The sequence below is a fragment of the Apteryx mantelli genome, chromosome 2 (assembly GCF_036417845.1).
Source record: "Apteryx mantelli isolate bAptMan1 chromosome 2, bAptMan1.hap1, whole genome shotgun sequence".
Lineage (NCBI taxonomy): Eukaryota > Metazoa > Chordata > Aves > Apterygiformes > Apterygidae > Apteryx > Apteryx mantelli.
The window spans coordinates 165,625,313-165,644,276 of NC_089979.1; the positions used below are offsets into that span (position 1 = coordinate 165,625,313).

At 39.3% G+C, this 18,964-nt stretch overlaps 1 protein-coding gene across 3 annotated transcripts in view; it reads right to left on the reverse strand.

Moving 5' to 3' along the window:
- CRHR2 (corticotropin releasing hormone receptor 2) overlaps positions 1 to 18,964 on the reverse strand; it is a 163,112-nt gene that overhangs the window by 25,350 nt on the left and 118,798 nt on the right. For all 3 annotated transcript variants that reach the window (XM_067292538.1, XM_067292536.1, XM_067292537.1), the window contains one exon: positions 13,725 to 13,797. In XM_067292538.1, the coding sequence (XP_067148639.1) occupies positions 13,725 to 13,797 (73 nt within the window). The remainder of the gene's footprint in view (positions 1 to 13,724; positions 13,798 to 18,964) is intronic.

Below are 18,964 nucleotides of genomic sequence, written 5' to 3' on the forward strand. Positions count from 1 at the left end.
TCTTGCTGATAAGAGACTACATCTGCCTAGAGCAGCAACAGGAAAGTAGGCAGGATTTCCATAGTCCCTAAAATGAAACCTTTGTGTCCACTTTCAGCAAGCTGTCCCAGGTGTGAAAGGAAAGACTGCTAGGAACATTATTCTGACATATAACCTCCTCCTGGACTGGTAGAGAGGAACACTGAGGCCAGAACAGAGGCCTCAGCCACTCACCCTGACTTCTGTTCCCAGTTCTGGCATTGAATTTGCTGCATATCCTTAGTCACTTGGGCTGAAGTGTTCAAACTTTGGGGTCTGAAGGTAGACATTAAAATCCACTTGATGAAGTACTCAGTAAGCTGGAAGTGTGCCTTTCAGAGTGACTGAGACTCTTGACTCTTCTGTTAATGCTTGTAGTAATGTATGTTTCCACAAGGTGGATGTTCTTGTAAACATCCTAGTGTCATCCCGTTGACACTCTTACATCTTTCTTCCCAAATTCTCCTTTACTGTGCAGCCTCTCAAATGATGAAGAGGAGGCTATAGGTCTCCTGCAGTAAAAGTGAATGGCCTTGCAGAAGGCCCTAAGGTAGGTATCTACCCTTGAGCTAGTCACCTTCAGCTCTTTTAATAACCAATAGAGAAAAATAGCTACTTCTACATAGTTGTTCCTCATATCTATCTATCTGAGATGTAGACTTCAGCATGAGTTGACTCTCCCCACTTTGAAGTGCCTCTTTGTTTCCACTACATAGAACGTGACTACTAATGTGACTTGCACAGACAGGCAGCCAAGACTACAAATATTACAGGGCTACGTTTAATTGCCTAAACACAAGTAGTGAGGGCCATTTTTGGTGCCATGGTGTATCCTGCCCAACCTCAAGCTACTACTTCAGAAAGGCATGTGCTTTCCAGAGGGTCTGTGTCATCTTTGCCAGCCCCATGTGGGGCTGCTAGAGCAACTCAAAAGGCACCTATTTTTAGGCAAAAGCATCTCTATTCTGAGTTAGATGAAATGCAACCTGTCTCGATAGCTTAACATTTCCCAAAGGAACAACAACTCTGAATAAAAAAGTCACAATGATTTGCAAAAAGGCATGAAGGAACAGAAGACCTCTTTGGCAAAAGGTCAGTTACCATAACCCATTTGGCATTTTGATGACACAGTAATAACTGTCAGTTACAGAAAATCTGCCCCACTGCTCACCCAAGGCTTCAGGAACATTGATCCCAAGTTCCCCCATACTTAACTACAGAAATAGACGTAGACCTGAGAAGTTTATTTCCAGACCTGACTCTCATAAATGGCTACTCTATAAACAGCAAACCCAGATCCAAATCCCCTTGGATTCTTAGGGAGGGTCTCAAGTTTAAAAACTGGTCCCAGCTCTAGATCTGACATTTACTCACACAATCACTTTGTGCTTTGCTAATGTTTACCAAACACCCTTTAAAATTCCCCCTCAAAGCACTGGTAGTTACCTAAGGACAAATGTCAGACCTGAGACCCATTCATCTGACCACACGGCATACCTTGATGTGTAAAGAAAGAGCGTGAGGACAAAACATTCAGTGATACCTCCCAAATACAGAGTCCTAGCTTTCAGCAACAGGAAACTTGGAGGACTTTTTGAGCAAGGTGTTAGAGACTCATGCCTGTGTCTTGATGAGATTTTCTTCCCTGAATGAGTCTAATCCATGAATCTGATTACCTCTTGGTTTGGCCTTTACAACACCCTGTGGCAGTGAGTACCATCCATTAACACTGAGCTCAGTTCATGAGAAGGGGGAGAAAAAAACGAAAAGAAAATAGATATGCCTAAAAAAGCATGAGAAACGTGATTCAAGAGAAGGGGGCTGAGGGGGGATCAACACAGTTTTGTCTGTCTTTCCCAGCAGACGAGAGAGTTCTGGTTTTTGAAAGAGCTTGTTACCAGGAAAGCGGGGGGAAGGTGGAGCATCCTGGGCTGTCTGAAATGTACTGGAAAGGTGAGATGTATTTATCAGCCCAAGAGACAATTGCTTGGAGGCAAAGAGGATTGTCAAGTCAGGGGAGATCTATGGCCTGCTTAATGCATAAAGTCAGGTTAGAAAATTCACTTAGATCTCCTGACTTTTAAATCTACGAGTAATTATGCACAGCTTTTTTGAGGCTTAGGTTTCCATTCTCTCACAGGACTACTTTAAACATGTGTCACTGCACTGGGACAGCACATGAGTGCAGCCTTTGGCCTGTTATGTACACAGCTCCTGTTACTAGTTCCTTCCCACAGGCTCCTTCAGGAAAAAAGATAACTACAATTTTTCTCCAATTCTAGATTAGCTACCTAAAAGAAAAAAAAAAAATGAAGTGACTTGTCCCTGCTGATAAAGTGATTCCATCACACAATGAGAATAAGAAGAGTAACAGCATTAAGAGCTGAGTTGGATTTGCCTCATCTCATTTTAGATTACTAGTAGGCAGCTGGTCATCCCAGACTCCATTAATATTCAATGGAGAGTAACAGGCACTTTTCAACAGTTGACTTATTTATGAGTATTTCGGGAAAAAAAGTGCTTGGGCTTGATCCAGTTGCCCACACAATATCATCCAATGATCTTTCAGATCCTCTAGAGGATCCCACCTGAGCTACCCTGTGACTTGTGATCCTAAAAATGAATGGATGTTGCTTTGTCTTCTCAGGATCTATGACACTATATTTATTATATGAAAGCTAATAAGATACTTTCAGGCAACAACAGCAAGGGTTCCCTTGTGGACTCCATTTGGGTTTCTCTGAGAGGTCTTTTAGACCTGGAATAAGATGACATCTCAAAGTCAGAGCTTAGCAAGCAAAAAATTCTGAGGCAAAAGATGCAAATTCACCAACCTTGAGGCTTGTTTTGCCTAACAGAAACACATTTAAGTGTGTTCATTTCAAAGATTTCTTTTAAAAGAACATTCCTTCATTTCAGAAAGACATTTGGCTCAATAGCACCTTTCAGTAGCACTCCGAGAAGTCTAATCTGAAGATAGATGGGTCCTGGGCAACCTGTTCTAGGTAACCCTCCCTGACAGGGGGGTTGTAAGAGCTGAACTCTAAAGGTCCCTTCCAACCTCAACCATTCTGTGATTCTGTGATAAATTTTCTCTACAGAATCAATTGCATTTTTATTATCCATTTGTCCACAGTGGGCTTGATATCACCCCCATTACTACAACTCATGAGGATGATAACCCTGAGTTCATTCTGCACAGAAAACACCCTGGGAATCAAATAAGGAACAGGTTATTGCACACAGCTTGCAGAAAAATGAAGTATTTGAAAGGAAAATGGAGCTAGTTCTGAGCTGGTGCACATCTATACAGTTCTACTGACCACCAGAATGATTCTGATTTACACGTGAAGAAGATGAAGCCTCTGGTGTTTATTCCTTATATATAGCAGCATTTCAAAGGAAGAAAGATATTACAACTGCAAAGGGAGTTTTCCTAGAAAAGAGCTTTATCTAAAGAGTACTTTATCTAGCAAAGTACACAATTACCTGTCAAGGACTTTCCTGTTACTGCTAGAGCTCTGTGTCAACAAATTAATTTCTCTCAGAACTGGATGGCTCTGACAAAACCCACACATTGATTCCTTAAATGGAGACTGATGAATGGATGTTTAAGAGAAGTACTGATGACAGGCAGCATGTTCTTTTTTATTTACCTTTAATCTGACCTGATAATTTTATTCATTTTCATTTATTCAACATGTTTTCCACTTCATAATGGACATGAGAAATAAGGAACTTTCATTTGATACATATTGATGGACAAATGAGTTTGAAGGTTAGGTCTTGAAGGTATCAAAACCATCTTACTTCTTATTCTCTTACTATTATTTATGATGCGCCAAGGATATCCTTATTGCTGAAGGAAGACCCACTACAACTACAACCACTAAGCAGCTACAGCTGGGAAATAAGTGGTTTTCGTATATTGTCAGAGCTTTGAAGGTTTGTTGCTTCCTTTTCCCAAACTGTGATGAAAAGTCAGAGCCTCAAAACGACTTTGTAAACTAGTCATTCAAAAAGCATTTGGATCACTTGTTTTGTCAATGTTCAATTTTAATCTGAACATTCAAACCCAGGAGTCCTTTCAAAACAAAAGTAACTTCCCCACGAAAGATTTCTGTCATAAAAATTTTTTATCATAAAAATTGCTAAACTCCCTGTAAGTTGAAATTCATCTCCCTTAGTGAGATGATATAGCCAAAATATTGACAAAAGAGAGAATTCTGACTGTGAAGGCTTCTTTGCAGTTATCCTTAACTCAGGAGTTTAAACAGGAAGTCATTACGCTGTTCTTTTCCTCTTTTGAGAGTTAAATGGGCAATTAGCATTTATTTTGCCCATTTCTGCTGTGCTTCCTGTTTTATACTTCACAGAAACCTTGTACTTCTATGCTTCTCAGAATGTTTGCTCCTCCTCTTCACTCCCAGGAAACGTAAATATTAATCTAATTAGACTTTGAATTTTTATACAATGTGGTAAAGTCCACCCCAGGATTAAGTAACCCAAATTGGCATCAGAGCAGTCATATCAGCCAGAGCATTATATACTGTCATCTTGACCTCAAATGAGTAGTCTGCCCATTTCCTAATTCCTCTTTTTAATTGTCCTGTCACACTGTTCTGACACGATTCTCAGGCAGGGCCTTTTTTTACAGAAGTTCCCCTTTCAAAGGTCACAGACATCATAATGATTCCTTTTGGCATACAGAAAAGTGAATAATGAGATGTGATTAAGAAGAGTGAGATGTAATGCAGTGGATGGTCAGGATCCAGGACACTGTGGAAGAGTCTCCCTAGAGCAACGGTGAAGAAGCAGCTCTTCAGGCAAGTAGAGCAGGACTATAGACATCCTGAGGAAATGTACTGGATGGAATTGCATTTTGGTGGGGTAGGAAGAAGGAGGTAGATGAATAGACACCTTCCTTAGCTAGTGTCTCTGTTACACGTCAGCACATGGACCCTTGTCTTTGTCTCCATTGTCACCTAAGCCCAAGTCCAAACCCAACCTCAGTCCCAGCTGGGATCACACCAGTACCTCAGCTAGAGCCCTGAATCATGTGTGATCATGTCCACAGCCTTCTTTCCAATCTTACAACTCCATCTGTGATCTTCTCACTACTGTGTCTGACCTCCTATCTCTTCAATGGGCAGATGTCTCTCTGACAGGCCCTCCTGGCTCCCCTGAAATGTCTTGTATTCAAAAGGCTTTGTTAAAGGAACACACTGCAAGCCACTCCCCAGTCAAGTCACCCACCATGGGGTCTCTAGCCACATTAGACTCGACAGGGCTTCTCTCCAACTATTTCACCTTGCAAGCCAGGAGAACATTGAATGTTGTAACACCGGTAAAAACATATCCTATCAAAAACAACAATGGCACGCAGAGAGTTATTGCCTAGAGGAAGTGATAGCACCCCAACAACCAAATCATCACACCAGCACATTAAAGATAACCAAGATGACATGACAGCCTAAAACATGGGTATATTTCTAGGAATGGTCCACTTGGTAGTTCCCCTGGCTGGGCAGGTGTAAGATGCCATGTGTTGAGAGTAAGGACTTCAAGAGAAAATTCAAGAGGCAGTCTTTCTCCAAAGAGGAACCATTCAGCATCTCACTGATGAAATGTAATTTCCTAACTGGAAAAGATGATAAGTACAGGGAAAGACTTCAGAGAATGGCCAATGAAAATTAATTTTGGAGAAAGTTTTCTGAGCAACTACTGCTGGTTGTATGAGTTTGTTATTGGTTATGGAACAAACAAAATGAGAAATTATAGAAAGAGGCATGGAGAACTGACAGGTCAAAGAGACAATGCAGGAGCATACACAGTATTAGAGATATATATTTTTTTTTCTTGAAAAGGCAGTATGGACTCAAGAGCTACAGAACCTAAAAAAACAGGAAAAGAGTAATAACAATGAAGGCAGGACTGGAGATAAATTCTTGATGGACTCTGATCAAATTAGTTCCTATATCCTAGGAGGATCTGGCAAGCCAGTGAAAATGATGGTAAATGTCACATAGGAATAACTCATGGATGTCACAAGTCTGCAGTTCATGAACTACAATCTTGTTAGCCATGGAAGAATAGGGAATTGGTAGAGAGAAAGAAATAATAAAAAAAAATCAATGGGAAAACCAAATTAATTAGCAATCCAGTTGCTGAGAAAAAGCATAAACCAGTGAGATAGGAAGGAGAAAGGAAAATGAAAAAAACAGATCAATAATAATAAAAATAGATAAAAAATTCTCTGTCTTAGAACAGAACAATGCAGAAGTGGAAGCAGAAGTGGGAGAAGAGTTGGAAGAAATTAAGAAAATATGCATAAGAAGCAATTATATCAGCAATGAAGTTAGGGGATGCTTTTCAGAGAAAGCAAAAATGAAATACATACCGATGCATATATAAATGCAATGCATGTATATATATAATGAAAATGAACAAATTTCCTTTATAAAAATGGTCAAAAGAAAGGAACTTTAGCAAAAAAGGACTGCAAAAAATGTGACTGGAGCAACACAGTCAAGCACTGGGAATCAAAGATCAAGATAAGATGCACTACAAATATTATCTGATTGGAAAATATAAGAAAGGTATGGAGTCCACAATTATTGGTTAAGTTGTTTAATAAGCCTATATTTCCTACCCACAATACACTGAAAGACATGTCGGAAAAATGTATGTAACAATAATGGTGTAAGGACAGTTATGTTCTTTAGAAGTGAAAGCGCCTATACAGTATTAGGACAATCACACGAAAGCATCAAGAAGCACATTGTAAGAAAAGCTTTGACGCATGATCAAGGTACTACAGAGCAACAGTTTACTGCATCATCTGAGCCATAGTAAATGTCCATGCATGTGCTCTTAGCTTACAGGAAATGCTATAGTAAATTAGCTTATTCCACAAGAATTAGCATTCATGATTTTTGACACTGAACCAGACCACTTATAATCTCAAACTGGGATTCATTTGGCCAGGGAGAACTTGCATGGCTCTTCTGGTTAGATATATCCAAGAGGCCTTTTTGGTATGAAATTCTACTAAAATAACTCTTGTGTATTGATTGAGCTTTGTCTTTTGCTTTATAACCAGAGACTCTTTATGTTAGCAAGAAATGGGTGGGAAGTGCCCTTCTGCATCCTAACTCCTTACGTTTATTAAAGCCCATTGATCTTTTTGAATGGTCAGGATATTATGGCCAGATTCCTACACTGAATATGTCTTCATTCAGCAACTGCAGCTGCCTATTCATTTTTAAATTTGCACCCAATTTCAGAGATTTCCTATTAGCACCTAGTGAAAAATTAAAGCATCTGTTTTCCCACTTTTATATGGCAAATCCACAGTATTTTTCAATTTCAGTTCAGCAGACATCACACAGGAAATTCTCCCTGCTTTGTTCACTGACTTGTAGCTCTATTTACAGCTATATTTTTTCTAGTCTGGTAGTCTGTGCTTCATGGCACTCTGCAGTACCCGGTGAACCATTTTTATAAACACTGGGCTGATTGCAGTCCCTCTTAAATGGTGTTGTTATACACCCTAAAAACATTACAAGATGAATCTAGATCAACTGGATGCTTTTTTCACAGCACTGACATTTTGAAGACCTGAAGGTCAAAACGATCATTACACTGATAAACAAGGACACAGAACTGGAAGAACTGTTAATTCCTACAGCTATTGTAAACAGTTATATTGAAACATCACTTTGCACAAGTGTGAAATACGCTCTCAAACAAGTTGTTACTATTCTTTTACTTCTTTTGGAAGACAGTTACTGAAGCTTATTTGTATGAATGTTTGAAACCTTGCTACTTGTAGCTTAAACATATTCATGATCCTTATGATAATTTCCTTTTTGTCAATAATCCATTTAAGCTTAAGTAACTTCTTTCCCTTCTGTGACATATTTACAATGACTAACGTATCTTTCCACAGCTTTACTTTTGGAAAGCTAAGCAATCTCGGACATTTACTGCAACTTTCTCCATGACATGGTCTTACAGAACATCAAGAAGTGATTGCTCTGTCAGGTTCCGTAACTTGAAATTGAGCTGGACACTGTAAACAAAGGCATTTGGATGAATAATACATAAAGGGGAAGAGCTGACATGGCTATTGTAAAGTCCTCTGAAAGGGTCATTGACTGAGGGGACAAGGGAGATCCAGCTAATGCAGCCTACTCAGACTTCCAAAAGGAATCCAAGGTGTTTCTCCAAAGGTTCCTACAGAAATTAAGTCGTTATAGGACTGGAGGGAAGCACGTCACATGTAAAAGTATAAGAAAGAAAGGGTAGAAACATATAGTCTGTTTTCTCAGTGGCAAGAGGCTACCAGTGGATCTGTACTATTCTACACAGTCTTCAATGAACCAGAAAAGGGAAGGAACTGTAGGCTGACAGCTAAGCTACTCAGGATAGCAAAAATAAAAGCTGATTGCAATGAGCTGTAAGAGACTCACAATACTAAGTGACCAAGCAATAAAATGGCACATGAAATTGCATTATATAAAGGTAATGCAATGGGAAAGTAAAATAATCTTAACTGTACTTCAGAGTTATGAACTCTGTGTATTTTCACTTAGAAAAAAGACATTGGAATTATACTAGCTAGTTCCTTGAAAATTTCATCTCAGTTCCCACTAGTGCTCAGAAAAGGAGCAAAAAATGTTTGGAATTACTAGGAAAGAAAGGGAAAATAAAACAGAGAACATAATGCTGCTATAAAAATGCATTGGTGTGGTCACACCAAGAATACCATGGCAAGCTCTAGTCTTGCCACCTCAAAAATGCTACAGTAGAATTGCAACACAAAAAGAAGATGAGAGTATCAGTTATGGGATGGCTTCCATACAAGGAATACTTAAATAAACTCGAACTCTTAAGCACAGAAAAGAGATGATGAAGGCAGAAGATAACAGGGGTTTATGAAATCATGGAGCAAAATGGGGAAGGAGAGTAGGGACTGTTTTGTCATTGTCTTTTCCAACACAAGAGGCAGGGGGAAGCAACTGACAATAACAGCTGGTGGCTAAAAGTAAACAAAGGGAGATATTTTCTTATTAAACTTGAAATTGAACCGTGGAACTCACTTCCACAGAATACTGTCCGTATTTAAAGTTCACTGGGATTCAAAATACAGTGAAAAAAATTAATTGGAAAGAACCATCAGCAAAAATTCCATGTAAGGACACCTTTTAAGGCTTAAGAAGTCTCTTTGCTCCAACCTACTCGAGGATGGGAGATTATTCTAGGGCTGTATTACCACACTCTTGCTATATTTTTATTTCCTTTCCTACACACCTGCTATTGCCCACTCTTGAAGAGAGATACTGGGCAAGAAGAACTTCTGGTCTGAGTTACTGTGGCCATTTTTATGTTCTAAGGCAGTGTGCCTTTTAGGAAGACATCCAGTTTCAATGTAAAGCTACTGCAGACACACAGCAATTCATCGTTACTGATTAGCTCATCACATAGACCACTTCAGTACACGCGTCAGTTGTTTCCTGGGCAAAATTCCACGCTGCTGTAAGGATGAGCCCATCTTCTTAAGGACACTTAACTCTTCTACAGCACTTGTCATTCAGGGATCTGAAAGCATTTTACAAAGGACAATAAGTACCATTAAGCTTGCTTTGTAGCTGGGGAAACTGAGACCTAGAGTAGCAATGTAAGTTGTTCAAAGGCAAACAGCTGATGAAGGCAGGGACAGAAGCAAAATCCAGGTCTTCCTTTCAGCTCAAATACCAGCCTATGTCAGCAGTTAATTGGTTGTGGTGAACTATTTTCAAGTGGACCCAAAAACAGAGGCTAGAAAATTGTTAAGTTCTCAAGCACAAGGAAAAAAAAAATCTATTAAAGCTGAATGTAAAGTTTGAACAGCCTAAATATTTGAGTTAATGAGCTGGGGAGCCTTAGATCTGCCTGCCCGAGAAACTGAAATGTTAATACAATCTTAGCTCTGAGAAATATTGCAGAGCAGTTCATTTCGAGGGTCAGTTCACAACAGTGGTTATTGAGAAAAAAAGCAGCTCAGTTAGCTGCCGCTGTTGCTTCTTGTCTGAGGGTCTTCCTCTGATCTTGCTGTATTTTCATGGTTCACCAGTTCTTTGACAGGGACTATATTTAAAATTGTAAGAAATGTATTTTTCTTAATAAATTCATGCTGAAATTCAGTTCTGGGGAATGCATTTCTAGCCCTTCTCCCCTTAGGGGCAAAACCCTAACCTTCAGGCAAGGATGTAGCATCAAAACCTATTATGCCATTCTGAGGAAAGAAACCAGAATCAAAAATTCATTAATTCCAACAGAAAATGCCTAATAGAGTGAATTTTCTAGCGCTATCAGAAACTGAATTTCAAAGCATCCAATGCGCTGGATGGCTAGATCTCTCCTGGCATATGTTCAAACAAAAATCCATTCAGGAATGAAACAAAAAAGGATGATTAACTACATTTTCTCCCTCACATTTTTCTCAGTAAAGAGACGGGTTTGTTGCACAAGATACAGGTTCAGCATTTATACCCAGAGCTTCCTTTGTCAAGATTCTGGTTTCTTCTAAAGACAAATAGGAAAGCAATCAAACAAATCGTGTACTGACTGTTCAAAATGCTCAAACCCTGAGACTTAAGCTGAGAATAATATAGTTTAAGGATGAACTTGAGGACTGCAAAACTTGAGGATCAAAAGGGCTTTATTTTTGGCCAATCTGCATTTTCCCAGGGCAGATCAGAATTCCTGCATGACCTGTTTCTTGGTGTTATGCCATTTTGTACTGTAGCAGTTCAAAGAATAGAGGGAAGGAAATGAGAAATTGAGAGCATTGGAAGTAATTTTTGACAGACTAAATCATCCTGTCTTTCAAAGAGACTCAGGCTCTTTAGAAGTAGGTTTTAGCCTTCTGTAGCTGAAAATAAGAAGAGTTTAATCATATCGCCACTAGCCAGTATAATGATGGCTCCTGAACATCCAGTCATGCTACCATTGTTTAATAAGTAACTAAAACTCAGCTGAGCTGTACATCTGGCACTTGGTTCTTAACTAACCAAAAATGTACAATTCTCTGAATTAGCCAAGACCTCTTTCTCTAGGAGTGAAACCAATTTTAACTGCCCCATGCTGAGTGTTCACATGTGGACAGGTACTGGATTTTAATGGAATTATGACAGCTTTTAGACTGAGGTAATTGGATTTTATGCCAGACCCTTCTTTAGGAAATAATATTAATTTCTTCTAGTAACGTTCATGTCACTTTATCTTCCCAGAAGCACACTGGGATAGTTCTCCCACAGAATTTTCCTGGATGTTCTTTGGTAAAACACAAACTTCTGTTTACCCACCATTTTAAATTCTTCATTAATTCAAATCCAACTCATTAATTGTGACTGAAAGAGGTCACAAAATTGTATTATCTTTGAAATCTTTGCCTCTTCTATTTCTGGTGGCCTTTGTCCACCAGAGGGAAGAGAAAAGCAGGCAGCTGGATTTAGCCCTTTGTCCCTCTCTACATTAAGGCAGAAGCATATCGACGTACTGGGGGGAGATGACTGTGTTGCCCTGGGTACATGGCAGATGTCAAACTTCAGTGCTGTTGATGCAACTTCTTCTCATAGCATCCTTGAAAGAATCAGTAACTCCAACAATAATAAGCGATGCTTGAGTCATTATATATGATTTGATTTGACTTGCATAAGGATCATAAAATGAGTCTGTCTAGTTCCTTCAGCACACAGTAGAGCCATGTATTTTTAATTATAAACACAAGACTTAACTGCCAGTAAAAAAGAAAAAAATGCATTTTTCAAATTTGTATTTTGGCAATCAGGGGAATATTGTAACATGAGTTTTCTGATTTGCGTTTTAGACTAAATTTTCAGAGAACTCTTTTCCTCACTCAGCAATACTTTATGTTGGGAGCAACCATAAGGGAAGTGAAAAAATGGGCTTGCCCTTATGATTTTCTTAAATTGTATCAGCTGTTCCCCATTCCACAGTGCAATTACTGTTGTTATCTCATTAGCACTTTAATTAGAGCTCAAGCGGAAAAGTTCAATTCACAATGTCAATTCAGGGCAGTACATTTGGGGCATGATCAGAGTTGGGTTTGGTTATTGGCTGGGTTTGGTTACTGTCTCAGCTCTAGCTTCAGAGCTGTTCTAAATTAGAGACAGACATAATGGTCTGCATATAAAGAGGCAGCCTCTAACTGTACCTTTATTTTCTGTGCTTGTTTGTGGTCTTTACATTGAAAGGGCTTTCTGGGGAAGAACAAGGTTATTCTCATGACTCTGAACTATGTATTGTATTTGCTGGTGATCCCATACAAGAAATTTACAGACCTTGTTGATTGTCAGAGGGAGGTGAAGGGGTTATGGTTCACAGTTCAGCCCTCTAGGCAATGCTATGAAAACTAAATGCGCTGAGTATTGCAAGCTTACTACCTTGTGAAGTCTAAACAGGATTTGCTTGTAAGTAAGTGTCTGTACCAATGAGTGAATTTACTGTGAAGCCATTTGTACTTTTGTGGTGGCTCCCTTGGTGACATACACACCAGCAATTTTTCTCTCCTTAGCATGCAAAGAAAATATTTTTTACATGAAAATGACTTTTTACAACCATTTTTTCCCCCCTTCACCTGCACACAATATGATGTTTGCTGCATCTTAACAATTAGCACAAAAAATAGTTCTCCTGATTTCAGTTTGGGAATCGTTCCATTTAGTAGCCGGCTTCCTAGGCAACAGAGAAGCTGTTTTTGTGCTGAATCACATGAGAGGTATAGCACTGACAAGGTGATCTTAAGCAGTGTGCTTCTAAGCCTTGAGAAGCTGACAGTGGCTGCCTGTTCTGGAGTCTTTGTGCCTTGTCCATAAGGGTTGGGGTGGCAAAGGGGAAAGTTCTACCCATTCTAGGTTCCCTGGGTGGGGGAACTCCATCGAGACCTGGGAATTCTTTGTCAGGACAACTGCCTCCTTGCTAGTTGATTTTTACCACAAAGGGATGGAAAAGTAGAATCGGCTCTTTCAACATTATCCTTTCTAATTGCATTGGCCTTTCCCATCCATGCCCAGTATTGTCTGGGAAAACATCACTGCATTTTAGTTGGAGGTTCAACATGGTTTATGAATGAACTTCCACTCTTTCTGTGCCCACTGTTGGTTGGCACTGGGAACAGATTGCTGGACAGAGAAACAGCTTGTTAATTGTAGGCTGCACTGAGAAGGAAATTAGAAAGAAGAAAGCTAACAAATACACTGTAACAATGGGAATGAAGAAGATGCAGCTGACTATACAAGAAGATGCATTTTGTTACTGCAATTACCACATTGTTCTAATAATGTGTATGACGGAAGTGCCCTAGTTCTCAAGAGCCTCAAGTGGAGGAGCAGATATTGTAACACTTCTACTGTTTTTTGAACATTTTTCCTTCTAGGTCTCAAAACACTCTACAAAGGAAGGCAAACAAAATAACAGAGAGCTGAAAAGAATGACCTAATGTCAAGGAAACTACCAAAAACAGATCAGCAATTATGACTTTAAGTGTTAGCTACTGTGGCATCTTGAGAGAATAGCTGAGGACGTTTGATATTATTTGTCTTATTTTATATAAAAATAGATGTGGAACATCATCGGTGCCTATCAAATCATCCCTCTATGGAAGATGGTAGTGTCCTTCCACCAACACACATTCTTACCAGAAGAACAAGAATCACTGGCCCTTGATATATGTAGTCGATATACTTTCCTGGTTCTTTTCCAAACCAGCATCTGTAAGAAACAAAACAAATAATAGAATCATTTATAAATGGCAATTCTTTTAGAGGGACTATACTGTCAAGGACACCATAGAGAGATGTGCCCTTATGCCCCTGAGTTTTTTAATTATGTACACAATAGGCAGCTGATTGAGTTTTCTGCTACAAAGTCTTCTATTTGGACACAGATATGAGCCCCATTTTCCCCTCCCTTTATGTTCCCACTATGTTTCTGGCTATTGCCCCTGTAAATATTTCCAAGAAATGTGAGAACCCACTATAAGAAAGTGCAGAAGATGTATCCTTTTGGATCTGTAAAAAAGAATGAAATAAATATTCTTTGGAGGGAAAAAAAAAATCTTTTAATGTATCACAGTGCCCATAGACACTTCAATTCCAGAAAGTAAGGGCCTGCTGCTGTAGCAAATGTTTCTCAAGCTCTGTGTAAATAAGATACTGGATGAATAAGGAGTTCATCTCATTGGCTTTGAATCATTCTGGAGACCACAAAATCCAGCATGCAATACAGAGACCTTTTTTGAAGCTAGGAAAAACCTGATCCAACACTTCCGAAAGGAAATGAACTTAACTTGGGCAAACAAAATCATAGGTAAAGTGCTGGGCCTCAAACTAGCAGAAAGCCTGGATGTGTCATGTGTGACTGAGTCCTAACTTGACTTTCACTAATAGCAAACGTTTTTCTCCCTGCTGTGTTATACAACAGACTATGCCTGTGCTTTCACAGTGACCCATACTGATATTCATTCCATGCCCTTAATTGAGAGAAATAAATTAGTTATATTTATGCTAGTAAATTAACCAGAAACAGGACTCAGGCCTGGACTCGATCATTTACTGGACAACCACTGTCCTTGGTTCAGTTTTGGCCCCAGTCAAACAATGGCCAACTCCCAAACATTTCCTGGGGAACAAATCTGGAGTTAGCATGAGCCAGAGACCATTCCCAATAGTCTACAAACTTCACATACTGTGATTTGGAGGCCAAGACAGTTTAATAATATGGATGTGAGCCACTCTATGCCATTTAGCCTCCAGCCTCAGGAAAGATTCTGGCCCAGGTAATTTACTAGTATAGATATAGCCACAAAGCCTAGATCTTCCTTCTCCCAAGCACAGACAACTTTGCTGTCATAACCCTGTATCGTCTCAGTCATTGGAGCTCCAGATCTTGTCACTTAGGAGGTAGATTTTGGAGTTCAAGTGTCTGAGTTTTTTCCTGTCTTCGTGGATGCCACATAGTGAGTCTATATAGGCAAAAATGATGGCTTCCCTGTGTTTGCCTTGTCTCATAAGATAAGCTTGATACTGCTGCAGACATGAAAACAAGAGCAGTTCCCAAGCTAAGGACACCATGGAGACAAATGCAGATTTGCACTTTTACAGACATTCAAGAAATAACATTTGTTGCCTCAAAGAGGTTACAATCCATAAGACAGGACTTTGCAAGTACATGAGGCAAACAGAGATAAGGAAAGTGATGACCCAAATGAAGTTATTTTTAAATCATGTAATAGTCAAAAAGCCTATCTTTCTCCAGAATGGGTTGCTTGTGAAAACAGAAGGAGCTACTTGCCTATTGCAAAATGCTGTTATTGAACTGAATGTACAGAAATACTGAGAATTGCAGCAGGTTTCTAGGAGAACAGTTCACTATCACACAATTGTTTTTTCTTTCCTTGGCTCAATGTCTACATCTTTTTAAGTTCCAACTGAATGAGAGGGCTTTGAATATTTTATAGATATAAAACATGACTGTTATTCCCTGTTGCACTGACTGCAAATTAGTGCAAACTGGTAATTTTGCAACTAATCTTTCAAAATTTGGCACTGAGAACAGGACTTGGAACAAAATACTTCCTGTGGCCCAAGTTATTATCCAAGAAGAATCCCCAAGAGAGCCTTAAATGAATGAAACTGATTTTTTGGATTAAGGAGATGGAAAGATGTGAAGAAAAAGGAATTGCAAGATATGCCAAGGAAGGAAACATAACTCTCCGGAAGTTGCAAGACCTAGATTTGAGGGAGGTTGTTGAAGGGCACTTTGGGAGAACTATTAAAGATTGTCTGAAATTCAGAGAACCAAGAGCTATTAGAAAAGGAGTTTCTGGGAAGCTGGCTGTTCTAGCAGAAGAATCCAAATGATACTAATAAGGAAACAGACTGGGCAAGTGGCAGAACTCAGTGGGCTAACACAAGTCAGCAGAGAATTTGCAGTGGGGCTAGTGGAGCAGAAAGGAGGTTCTGGGCCAAAGGCAGCTCATTGTTCTTTGGAATTTAAATACCACTTAGCGTAAGACCATATTTAGAAGCAGAATACTAACATTTATTATTCAAAACCCAGTATCAGAACAAGGTTCCACTGAGTGATGAATCACACATATACACACACATACTTTCATACAATTTGAGGAGACAAAGATGTGGCCAAGGGTAGACTTCTGCAACATAGGCATCTCCATGTAAGCTAGATGCTCCAGGCTCTGTTTGGAGTTAGTGCAGAAAAAAAGGCATTTCTAGGTTGATGTTTATCTCATTAGGAAATAAATAAAACAGGTCTGTTAAATTGCTATCTAAATATTTCTAATTCTGCCCATTAACTCTCAAGAGAGTCAAGGGTGACAGTCCAGATATATGACAACGACATATATATCTGCATTTGATTAGCTGTATCTCAGATTTACAGTCTAACTGTTCAGATTGGGACCTTAGCTGGGATATTGCAATATGGACACAGTGCGACTCTGACTTCTCTGCCTGTCATCTTAACTCTTACCGATTATTCCTGCAATGAAATCAGCACCACACATTTCTTTAAAACCAAGCAGACAGAAACCTTAAACACTCACAGTACTTGCTGCATCAGAATTTTAATTCCAGCTGTGTGAAATTACTCATAAAAGCCATTTTCTTTTCTATTTTTCTAGCTCTGAAAGAATAAGCAAACACTCCCTGGATGTTGAAGAGAACCATGTATGAAGACAGTTCTAATTAGGCTCAGAGATATATGAACACATTTCTACTGAAAAACACTAATTAATATTCTTCATGGTTCTGATAGTTCTTTATATAACAAAAAAAATACTGGTTTTATCATTATTGTTAATGAGATTTTACTAATATTCTTCCTATCAACTGTTCATCAGTGAAATTGCTACGCTAATATCTCTTAAATATCTGTGTATTTTTTACTGAGATTTAATAGTACATTTTTCAGAGAATTGTCAGATTCTGCTAAAGAACTGCAAAACCTCAGACAAGATATTTGCCACAGTACCAATTATATTTACCTCACTACACAGAAAAAATGCAAAAAAAACCCCTAACGAGCCAGCTGAAGCACTTTTTTAGTATTCTTCTTATGCACTATTTTTGCAATTTTAAGCTATTTTGAGCTATAGAACTTGAACCCTAGTACAACCTCCAACCAACTTCAGTTACAGTTCAAATGCATTCTCAGCTAAAGAACAGAAGACTCACATTTTGTCCTGGATTATAGACTGTCCATTGGGATATCCAAACAGACTGGGAGGTTGCAGAGTGTATGTTTTTTAAGTTTGTCTCCAATTTGCTAGGTCTAACCACATGGGGGACCCACGAGTGATTTTCCCAGTGGTCAGGAAAAACTGAACCAGGATGACTGGGGAGAGTAGCCTATCTTGGCAATACCGGTTTCTCAAAGCCTGGAATTAATTTTCATTCTTCTGTCTATATTTGCACACACTTATGGAATTCAGATTAAAGACATGATTTCAATATCATCCCAATCCCAGCACAGGGAAAGGATTCTGCAAATGTCACAAAGTTTAGTCCAAATTGTCCAGATGGCTAATACAGAATGGAGTGAAGAGAAAAACAGACGATTAGTTAAATACTCACACACTCGCATCATACGCAGATGCACCAGAGGTGCGTTTCAGCATGTACTTTAGTGTGACTGTTTAGGAGAATCTGCCACTTTCCTCAGACCAGAAGGAAGTGAGCAGGAGCTATCTGGAGTATCATGTGACTGCACACATTTAATACTTGAGAAGATGCCAGAATATTTATGACAATTGACAAGTCCTCAGCAAGCATGTCCTCTCGTGTTTTGCTTCAGCTCATTTACTTCACTGAGTCACCCCTGCATATGACATTACTATAAATGTGAAAAGCAGATTTTATTCAATAGTCTTTGCCTTATAGGTTAATGCTTTTACCAGCTCTTCATTTACAAGAGCTCTGCCCTGTTTCTCTGGATGCATTTGTTAGATCAAAGGAATGACACTGTTGAAGCATCCCATTTTGGCTTCTCAAGCAGAGTGATGAAGTACACGATTCCTGGCCCCACAGCTGACACTCAGCAATACAGTGCTGAGGTTTCAGGCTGCTACACCTCACACTATAGTAAATGAGAGCCAAAAGGACTTTCTCAATGCACAATACATTTGCAGCAACTGTGATATGCAGTGAGGACGTGTGTGAATATTTCACTCCGAGACAAACATTAGTTTAAAGACAGAAAGGTGAAAACATCCCAAAGCATTAGGTTTAGTCGGCCTGATCGACAAAGAGTAACCTGGCACCTCCCTTCTTAGCAAGTGTGTAAGGCAAAAAGGCATGATGTATGTGAGTTAGAGTGTAGAGATTTGTCTGTACTTAAATTTAAAACTGAACTTAAAAGCACAAGCCCCTTTTGATAATCCATCACCAGAGCAGAGGGCTTGATCCTAGGGACTCAGTAGGAACAACCTGGCTGCTAAACACCATTCTGCATACCAAAGAGGATCACTCCATTTTTCTCACTCTGCTGTTTGTATTTTGCATCCTCCTTTCTTCTGTAATGCTACACTGTTCAGGATACGCACTGGTGAAAGGTAGCACACATACCTATATACATCTCATGTCATTTTTTTATATCAATGATGTAGCAGGGTGAGATTCTTTTGCATTCGCTTTACAGGCATACAGATGATGATGGAAGGAGGCACTGGTAAAGATGGTGCAGTGCTTTCTGCATCTATGCACCCTGTGTGCAGTCTGATCACAGATGTTATGGCATGTGTCAATCAGGTGTCCTGCTTTCCCTTATTTCTCTTGAGAGTGATGACCAGTCTTCCAAAACAAGGTGTCCAAAACTTTGTGTTCAACCAGATCACTCACATCAGGAATGTTTCGTGTGT